Source organism: Nesoenas mayeri (genome assembly GCF_963082525.1).
Source record: "Nesoenas mayeri genome assembly, chromosome: 1".
Classification (NCBI taxonomy): domain Eukaryota; kingdom Metazoa; phylum Chordata; class Aves; order Columbiformes; family Columbidae; genus Nesoenas; species Nesoenas mayeri.
The window spans coordinates 168,396,324-168,406,789 of record NC_137541.1 but is presented as its reverse complement, the minus strand read 5'-3'; the positions used below and the strand labels follow the sequence as shown (position 1 = coordinate 168,406,789).

The following is a 10,466-nucleotide window of genomic DNA, read 5'->3' as shown; positions in this document are numbered from 1 at the left end:
TGTGTGTATTTACGCTTTAAGTTGCTCTTTCTCCCGCTTTCTGTCGGGGGGTGGGGGGGCAGAGGGCGGGATGGGGCCGCAGAAATGACCCCCACGGGGTTCTAGAGCGTTTTTACCTCCTCTCTCCTCCTTCTTCTCGTTGGTGTCCAAGTGTCTTTTTGTTTTAATAATTGATAGCGCACACCTCCCGCACGCCCTCCCCCCCCGCCCCGAGTACTTCACGTTTAATTTCTACATCGTCCCTTGGTCCCCAGGAGCTTCCCACGGCGTCTCGGGCGACGGCGGCGGTGGGTGGGCGTCCCACACGGCCCCGACCCGGCCCCCCCTTGTGCCCACGGTGCCCCCGGGTGCCAGGGCCGCCCCTCCCGCCCACCCCTAGTAGGTGGCGGAAAATTTCATCCGTTTCTGCTTCTGTCTCTGGTTACAAAACCAAACCCTCACCACGTTCTTTTTGAGGTCCAATTTCTCGGCGATGGCGGCGATCTTCTCGGACGAGGGCCGGGGCTGAACGGCGAAGTAAGCCTCAAGGGAGCGCTTCTCCGGGGCGGCGATGGAAGTCCGCTTGCGCTTCTTCTCGCCCCCGTTGAAGAGCTCGGGCTTGTTCATTTTTTCCCGCTGGGCGCCCTCGGCCTCCTCCAGCCAGGCCTGCAGGATGGGTTTGAGGGCGATCATGTTGTTGTGGGAGAGGGTGAGGGACTCGAAGCGGCAAATGGTGCTCTGGCTGAGGGAGCCCACCCCTGGGATCTTCAGGTTGGCCAACGCCGAGCCCACGTCGGCCTGGGTCACCCCCAGCTTGATGCGGCGCTGCTTGAAGCGCTCGGCGAAGGCCTCCAGCTCCCGCGGGTCCGTGTCCGAGTCGCAGATGGAGGCCAAGCCGGCCGCCCCCACCACCGCCGCCGCCGAGGCCACCTGCCCCGCGGCCCCGTGGTGCGCGGCCACCAGCCCCGGGTGCGGCAGCCCCGACGGCATGTTCATGGCGGCCGGGTGCGAGAGGTGGCCCAGGCCGTGCATGTGCGAGTGCGGGTGGGCCGAGGTGGAGATGAGGCCGCCGCCGCCCCCGCCGCCGCCGCCGCCGCCGCCCCCGCCGCCGCCGGCCCCGCCGCCGCCGCCGCCCGCCCCGTCGTGGCCGCCGCCGCCGGCGCCTCCGCCGCCTCCGCCGGGCATGAGCGCCAGGGAGGGGGAGGTGATGTGGTCGAGAAGGTCGCCGGGCTCCAGAGCCTGGTGGTGGTGGTGGTGATGGTGGTGGTGGTGCGCCAGGGGCACGGTGGAGGTGGAGGTGCAGGGTACGCTGTTCATGGTGTGGTAGGTGGCATCCGGCTTGAACGGGTGGCTCTTGCCCTGCGAGACGGCGATGTCGACGGCGGCCAGAGCCTCGGCCCGCGCCAGCAGGGTCTCATCGAGGCTGGCGAAGATATTGCTCTGCAGCTGCAAGGGACACAAAACAGAGCGGGGTGCGGGGAGAGGAGGGCAGGTGGGCGCCGGGGAGGAAGAAAGAGAGGAATCAAAGAGCAGAGAGGGAAGGGGACGGTGCAGGGAATCGTGGGGTTGCAGGAGGATGAGGTATGCCGTGAAGAGGGAGGGGGAAAAGTCGAAGGAAGGGAGCCCGGAAGGGGAGAGAGAGGTGGGCAAAGTTGGGGTGACCGTGCGGGGGGAGCCGGCAGCAGTATGCGCGTTTAAAGGGGTACGGCGTGGGGAAGAGCCAAGTGAATGGAGGAAGCGGTGTATAGCAGGAGACAGCACGGGGATGGGAGGGGAGATAGGGGATGCGATAGAATAATAGGGGAGAAACCGAGGAGGGGAAGTAAAAGATGAAAAGACGGAGCGAAGAGTAGAAAGGGCAAGAAGTCGGGGGTGAATCGGAAGGAAAAAAAAAGAAAAGGGACGAGGGCGTGAAGGGAACGAATAAATAAGTACAAATTAAAAAATAAAACAAGAATAAGGAAAGAAAAAAGAATAGAAAGGAGGAGAAGGAGGAAGAGAAGAAGAAATGGATCTGTAACTCTCAGCTGGGGAATTATGTCAAACACAAGAGCACATAAAGCGCATTCCTTTTCAGAGGCCGAGTCATAAAAATTAATACAGAAAGTGGATGAAGTCGGAGACTCGTGTGAACACCGCTTTCAAAAAAGATCACAGGCGCTCAGATGATTGCAGAGGAAGACATGAAAAAAACATTAAGCGCCGCTTGTCAAAATGTGCCTCGCAGCGGTTTTTTTATTAATGCACATACACATACATGCAGTATACAGAAAAGAGAGAGAGAGAGAAAGAGTGTGTGCGTGTAAGAGAGAGAGAGAAAGAAAGAAAGAGGAGAGCTGCAGCTGCCTCTCCCTTACCGGTGGAGTTGGTAGACATGCTCTTCTTATTGCTTCCGAGCTGGAGTGTAGAGAGGGGTATTTGTGCTCAGGTAGGGTGGGATGCATGGCAAAATGCGGCTGTTTGCTGTTCATGGACATCATCTTGAAGGCTTGGCATGTAAATCCACAAACACTCCTAAAGTCGGGGGAAAAGTGCTCTCCGGGTGCTCTCCTCCTGCCGGGTGAAGCCGCGGACCGCGGCGGGTGGCGGAGCCGGTGGCGGCGGTGCCGCAGCGGACCCTGCCCCCGCCGCCGCCGCTGCCGCGGTGGCCGGGGCTGGGGTGGGCGGGTGAGCGGGCGGCGAGGCTCCCTCCGGCCCCCGCCGTCTCACTCGGCTGCCTGCCGCTGCCCGGCGCCGGGCGCGCTGCGCTGCGCTCTGCCCGCACCTGAGCCCCGCATCCCGTGGCTACCGCCGGGCAGGCTCTCGCGAGAGCGCGACGGCTCCGGCTTTGACAGGCATCAGCTGTCTCCCCCCCTTCCTCCTCCTCCTCCTCCTTTTTCTCCTCCTCCTCCTTTTCCTCCCGCCGCCCCCGGTCCCTGCCTCCCCGCGCCTTGTTGCATCTCCCGCAGCCCTCGCCCGTCTCGCCGGGGCGGCGGCGGCTGGGCCGCTCTTATAGCGAGAGACGCCGAGCACCGGGCGGCTGCGGCACCTGTGGCTGCCACACGTGCGCGCTGCGCGGCCACCAGCGGGGCCCGAGGCGCCCCGACGGGGCGGGGATGGGCGACGAGGTGCGGAGGCCGTGGGAGCCCCCGGGGCGGGGCCGGCCGGGGTGCGGGCGGGCGCCGCTACCCGGCCCTCGGTACCGAAACACAAAGGTGCGTTGCCCCTGCCGCAGCCGAGGCGAGTCCGCGTTAGAGGTCCCTGTCGGCTGAAAGGGGCGTCCTCCGGCCGCACCCCGCTACTTTCCAGAACCATACGCCAGTTGCTTGAGTAGAACCACGTTGGTTCGAAGCACTCAGAGGCTACTGATTTCCACATAATTCCAGTCCCCACCACTCCGTGTAGTTCTGTTGCAAATATTATTGTGTCAGGCACCGCTGGTGGCAGCCACTTCCCCCACGAGGAGCGTGTGCCGCGATGAAATTGTGCGTTTCCTCCTGGATTCCCAGCCAGCCTCCCCTCCCTGCCCGTGGGAAAAAACAAGTTTCACTGGCATGGTCTGAAGCAGAAAACCACCACGTAGAGAATTTCCTTCCTTCCTTCCTTCCTTCCTTCCTTCCTTCCTTCCTTCCTTCCTTCCTTCCTTCCTTCCTTCCCTCCCTCCCTCCCTCCCTCCCTCCTTTCTTTCTTTCTCTCTTTCTCTCTTTCTCTCTCTCTCTCTCTTTCTCTCTTTCTCTCTTTCTCTCTTTCTCTCTTTCTTTTTCTCTTTCCTCTCTCTTCCTATCTCTCTCTCTTTCTTTCTCTCCCTTCCTCTCTTTCTTCCTCTTCTTCTCTCGTTTCTCCTTTCATTGTCTCTTTCCTTCTTTGTCTCTCTTTCCATCTTTCTCTCTTTCTCTTTCTTCTCTCTTTCTTATTTATTTCTTGCTCCCTTCTCTCTCTTTCTCTACCCGTTCTATGTGTCTTTCTGTCTGTCTTTCTCTTTCTGTCCTTTCCTCTTCCCCTCTTTCTCTTCCTCTTGCTAGCCAGGTACTTTTTATGTAAGGGATGAGTCCATTCCATCTTATACAGCCTGGAAAAAAAAAAAAAAAGTAGTCTGGATAAATTATTCTTTCCCCTTCCTTCCTTCCTTCCTTCCTGCCTTCCTTCCTTCCTTCCTTCCTTCCTCCCTTCCTTCTTTCCTTCCTTCCCTCCCTCCCTCCCTCCCTCTCTCTCTCTCTCTCTCTCTCTTTTCTGTGGTTTATTATCTGAATACTTTTGCATTTGAATGAAATGGTTAATGAGTTACACTAGGATTAATAACACAGGATTGTTTTTACGAGTGATTCGGGGTTACTGTCCCGTTTTAGAGCAGATTTGTTTTCTTTAAACTGCTTGTGAAGTTGGAGGAAAAACTGCCGAGGAGTGAATCTGCTGCTGTGCCTGTGGGATTAGTGTGAGTCCCCAGGGAACTGCTCCCGGTGAAACTTGTCCCCTGGGGCACGCTGGAGCCGTCCCTCGGTCACCTACCAGCTGCTAGCGGGTGTGTTTCAGCAGCGCTGCCAGCAGGCAGGCAGCAGAGAGAGGCAGCGGGGTGTTCGGATTAGAGATGTGACAGCCTCGGAGTGCATCGGAATTATCCTGTTTCTCCTGAATGTCTCTTATTTATGCGCATAAACACATCCGAAAGGACACGCAGGCACACACACGCAAACCACAATCCCAGGTAAAGTCCACATTTGTCTTCATAAGCCTTTCCCCAGCTCCTCATCCCGTTCGGGAGGAAGGAGGGAATACTGCCAATTACTTGTGTGAAAGGGAGCCAGGTCTCCATCCATTACCGCGTCCTCTGGGGTGGCGGAATGCAACTTCATGTCTGAGGGGGGCGAACTTGAAAGACACCGGTCAGAAGCTGGGTTGAGCTCTCCTTGTTTATCGAAATCATTGCATCAGAATAGCCAAATCATACTTTATATGGATTTTTTTTTAAAGCCACATGACTTAGTCTAGCTATTTCTAAGCTACCGTGCCTTGTCAAGAAAAAGCCTCCTGGGGAAGAGATGGAGAGGAAAAGGGAAGTGAGAGACACCACCAATTTTTGCCAAGTTGCTGAGCGGCCAGCTGCAGGAGGAAGGCCCAAGCAGTTTGCCTTTCCCTGCCAGCAGCGACAAGCCAGCCAGCAGCAGGCACCGCGGGGCTCCTTGGCCCATCCCGGCGGGGGAAAGAGGCAGAAAGCTGGCTCACTTCCTTGCCCAGTGGAGGAAGGCGTGGATCGGCGGCTCTGGCTGCTCCGCCTGGGATGCGGAGGTGTTTGTCTGCATGTCCCTGCGCGGTCCCTGCTCGCCAAGCAGGTCTCTACCCGCCTCGACGCTGGGCTGGGAGCTACACGGGAACAGGCAGCCCGGGCCCCGGCCCTGCCCACGGCAGCAGAACGGGCAGTGCGGCAGACCCGGCCCCACCGCACCGGCCGGAGCTGGGACAGGGGGCTCGGGCAGGCGCCGGTGGGCGAGACCTTCTCCTTGGCCGGAGGAACATCGAACTCCTCCAGTACTTTTAAAACGACCCTTTCTGTTGACATGCTTATTTTTTCATCCAGAAACGCAGAAAATTCGGCCACTCTCCCACCTCCGCCCCAAGCGCCAGCAGCAGGTTGATGGAAGCGAAGACCTCTAGATGTTCTAAGCATCTTTGTTCCATCTCCCTGGTGTCTTCTGGAGGCAGGGATGTGGGTTGGCACGTTGTCTCTGTCGTTTGAGATGTGCATCCTGCTGGATTGTCCTCCATTTGGCAAGTTGGGGGTGAAGTAGCCCCGCCAGCTGGAGAGACACACCCTGTCAAGTGCTCCTCGTTCCTTCAACCGGGGCGCGGTGACCGCGGCAGCCCGAGGGCTGGGGGTAACAGCGTGCGGTGCAGTGGCATCAATATTCGGACCCCGGGGAGGCGCGGGGCTGCTGGCTCCCACATGGTCCCTCCTGCTGCCCTCGGAGGCAGAAGAAGTGGTAGGAAGTCGCAACCAACTTTTCCCTCTGATCTCTCAGAGGTGCGAAATGTGGAGGGTAGAGACCACGGGGAAGAGAAGATTTTTTTTTTATTCAGGCATCATTTGGTCTGCCGCTTAACAAACTTTCTTTCGAAGCTCTTGGGACACTTTTTTTTTTTTTTTTTTTCTTTTGGAAGAGAGAAAGCGCTAATCTCTAAAGTGACGCTTTATATTACAGCCCCTCCTTATGCTGCCCCGACCGTAACGCCCGCTGCGGTGCTGCAGCCGGTGTCCGCGCCGCAGCCCCCTCTGCTTCCCCTGCCCCCACCGAGTGCGGGGGCTGCTGCCCGGGGGGTCCCCAGGGCTCTCCGAGGACCAGGCCCCCTTGTCACCGGCCCCGGCGGCCCCCCTCTCTCCCTGCCACACGCAGCTGTCTCCTCTGAAACACGGCTTGAGCCAGGTTTAGCATCGGACGGGCCTGGTAATAGATTTAATGTTCGCTGTTATTTCTGTTCCTCGTGGGTACGTCCAACCTCATGAATACTGATGGCAATAAACTCGCAGGCTTTGAGGGGCGAGTTCATTGGAGATACGACCATACCGTAGCCCTACTTTTATGGCCCAAGATGCTCAATAAAGTGATGGAGGCATATATATATACACAATACATTTACTTGTCTCCCATAGTTTTCTCCAGCTTTGAATGCAAGAAATAGGCAGATTTCCTTAATTGACTGAACTACCCATCTCGAGAAAGTAATAAACTAACCCCTTATTCCCGCAGTGAAACGATTTATAAATTAATTACTGTAACCCATTGTATTTGATTTCTCATTTTAGGATTCCCCAAAGATGAATACAGTAAAGCTTGAGATATTAAGTATTAACTCCTGATCATAGTTTATCACATAACCCGAGCTAAAAAAAAAAAAAAAAAAAAAAAAAAAAAGCAAAAAAAAAAGAAAAGTAATGTGGAGCTTATAGAACCTCTCACTCTAAACGTTCTGGAAAATTTTATTTCACCAAACGCTAGCTTTACATTTTTTAGTCGCGGTATTTGTCCTACCCTGAGTGTCAGTAAGAGCACTGAGAGAAAACCTACAGTACATGTGTTATTTGGTGAAGTTCACAGAAAGTCAATATCCCACTTAGTGTAAAAGCAATTTTCCCTTTAGATGATAAAAATCAACCTTCAGAAGAAAAAGAAAAAAACAACCAACCAACCCTTTGGGTGAATGCACAAAAAGTATTTCCATGTCCTAATGAGGACTTTCCTTACATCAGCAAAGACCTGCTAATTACTGATGTACAAGCCGCAATAATTGCTTTTGCAGCCAAAGTGTAGAATGTTGTCATATTAAAAATTGAAACGCTTGATGGTGATTTAAGTCCCAAGGTAGTTCACAACGTCCCCTTTCGGGAAAGTTAAGGAGACCGGAGGAGCCAGGCAGAGGTCCGGTGGAAAACGTTGTAGGTCCTGTTGCTAGTAAAGTTTCTCCTTCTTTCTCTTAAGTGATGCGGAGGAATTAAAAAGCTCACCGAGAAGCCCCTCCAGCAAAACAGCTCCCAGACACACCCGCTTTCCACGCCGGGTCCGTGGATAAACCGGCTGCCGCCTTTCACCCGCGCCCACGGTCGCTCCCGCTCCCAGGACGTCACGTTTAGAGGGAGTAGCCGAAAAACACTGGCTTGCTCCCCTCAGAATGACCCAAAGAGGGTCCCGGAGAGGACATGGAGTCGATTCGGTAGTCAGCCCAGTCTCACCGTCCTCCGGGATGCGCTCGGCTGCCAAAACTGGGAGCGGTGCGCTCGGCTGCCCCCGCCCCCCCCCGCGCGTGAATCAAAGCACCTTCTGAGGGGCTGGGAAGTAGTTGCCTTGTCATGTAACACATTGCCCTGATTTATTATAAAATTTTAACTAAATCATGCATATTTTAACAGCCTTTAATCACTGCATGAAAATTTAATTCATGAACTGTAGCGCGTTTAAATAAATGAAGTGTTAATTCATTAGGATTAATTAATTTGTTAAAGGATTGTGTGCAAGGTTAAGGTGGAAGAAAAACTCTTTGTTAGTTTCGCGTCTTAATCACCAGGTTTTGTTAACAGTGCGGTAGGGGGAGGGGGGAAGAAAAGAAAGGAAAAAAACCGCGACGAGGGTTTACGTGGGAGCCCGGGAAGGGCAGCGCCGACGGGAGGAGCGAGTCTGCGACCGATGGGGGAGGGAAACCTCGGCCTCCCCGGGCTTTTTCTTTTCGTAGCTGGGGTCGAGCGGGCCGACGGTGGTGCCCGGGCTGGTTAATTAACTTAATCCTAGCGGAGCAGGTGGAGGCGGGTACCGAGGAGCCCCGGGAGGGAGATGATGGTGGCCGGCGCGTCCCCTCGCCACCCTCCGGGCAGCGGATAGGAACTTCGCGCCGCCGCCCTGCCAGCGGCTGGGAGCCAGCGCGAACATTTCTCTTCCCCAAACTTGGAGACAGGTCTAAGTCAGCCGGGGAGAAAAAACATCACGGATACCGTTTATTTTCTGTGAGGTCCGGATCGCCGCGAAGCCACCGCGGAGAGGCACCCACTCAGCCCTACGGCCGGTCCCCGCTACTCCGGCCGCGACCCCGGCTCTCAGACATGTTTCAAGGGGAGAGTGACCCGGGAAAGGGACAGAGACCCCTCTCATCCCTGCCCAGTCCCCGAGCTTCCCCGGCACATTGCGCCGGCTCGAAACTGGCACCCCAGGACCTGGTTGACAAGCATCAGGTGCAAGTAGTAGCTGCCTGATGGATTTTGACATCGTCTATCTGGCTTCTTTAAAAACCAGCAGTCAGCACCCACATAGCGCGTAAGAGCACTAGAGAGGAAATAGAGCACTGGAACAGGCTGCCCAGGAAGGCTGCGGAGTCTCCTTCTCTGGAGACATTCAAAATCCGCCTGGACACCTTCCTGTGAAACCACATCTAGGTGTTCCTGCTCCGGCGGGGAGATTGGACCAGATCATCTGTCGAGGTCCCTTCCAATCCCTAACATTCTGTGACTCTGCAGTTCTGTGAAACAGTGCTTTCTACTGAGAAATCTGAAAAAAAAATCAGGAAGACTAAACTTCATTTGTTTTTCAGCCCAGTCTCACCCTCCCTTCCTATCTCCCACTGCATGCAGAAACTGCCAAGTGCACTCAGGCGCTGTGCTTCTCCCGCCATCCTTCAGCTGATGCAGGTGGCTTTTCCACTCAGAGCTAAGGGACACTGAGGCACTAGCTTGGTTGGGTCACCAAGGCAGGACAGACAGGCCACCTCTTTAGGCCAGACCTTACAAGCTGGTGGCTCATCACGATAACACAAGGCTGTTATAAGGGACTAAGGTACAGGAAGGGTCAGACCTGGATTAGTACCCTGAGGGGATTGCTTATCACTTCTGCAGACAATCCTTGGAACAACTGTGAACTCCCATACCAAGTTACCTCGGAGCTGCTTTTCCTCTCATCCAAACCTGGGAGGGGAGAACAACAAAGTTCACGTGATGGTCCTATGCCAAAAGCAGCAAAGCAGGAGTGGCACCTGCACACTTTGTGAAACATTTACCATTACCACAGCACAGAAGAGGTGAGTACAGACTGTTTTCTAAGCCTACGGCTGCTGGAAGTCAGAGGCAGGGCTTTGATGCTGTGCAAGAATTAGGATTAGATTTAGCTGGCTTAAACTACTTCTAAATGGCACTATTTGGAAAGGGCAACAGTTGTGAAATGAATTGGGAAGGAAGACACAAATAAGCATGCCTTGTGTTGTATAGACAAGCTGTGTATTGTCCTTCTTGCCCCCTTTTAAAATATATTTTAAAAAGAGACAATATAGCACACTCAAAACCAAAGTCACTATCTGGTGCTGGTAGGTAGAGCTGTTCCAGTAGCCTTCCACCTGAGGAACCAACAGCAAGCAGAATTGGGCTCTCGCAAGGCCTTCAAGGAATCATGGAGAAGCAGGTAATTTGCCAGGCTGTGAGTAGGTAAAATTGCCTACAACAAAGTGAAAACCTCACCCTGGTGTTCTTGCTTCCAGGTGCAACCCAACAGACTTCACTGGCAACAAACTGAGGCTGGTAGCAATCTCACTTTCCCGTCTTACCAATACTCCTGGAAAGCGTTCTCCTGTGTTACAACCTGCAAGTTGTCTCGTATTTAGTGCAGTAAGTGTTATTAGATGAAGTAAAATTTTTATGAGCTATTAAATATCATTAGACATCACAGATCTCATCTCTACATCACTTTGAAACATCTATTGCCTTAATAAAAATTGTAATAGTTAAGTTTTAGATCTTGTATATTCCAATTCTACATTACTACATAACTAGGTAACTATCATAAAAAATTAACAGCGATGAACTCTCATTTAGGGCCTTTTATTCAGAGAGCATGGTAAGTGCAGCAAGAGATTAAGCAAGCACAGCACTGACAGAATACAGCCTGAAGAACCGATACCCCATGTAGGGCCAACAAATTTATAAATGAAGAAAGCCCATTTGTTACATATAGCTTACATTTTTAAGTTGATATTGCACCAACCGC

At 54.0% G+C, this 10,466-nt stretch overlaps 1 protein-coding gene across 1 annotated transcript; it reads right to left on the bottom strand.

The window, feature by feature from the left end:
• Window positions 1–375: 375 nt before the first annotated feature.
• Window positions 376–2,459, bottom strand: POU4F1 (POU class 4 homeobox 1; the record flags this gene model as incomplete). The annotated part of the gene is made up of 2 exons (XM_080362088.1): window positions 376–1,425; window positions 2,337–2,459. The coding sequence occupies 2 exons, from the start codon at window positions 2,457–2,459 to the stop codon at window positions 376–378; spliced, it is 1,173 nt and encodes a 390-aa protein (XP_080218214.1).
• Between the last annotated feature and the right edge of the window lie 8,007 nt (window positions 2,460–10,466).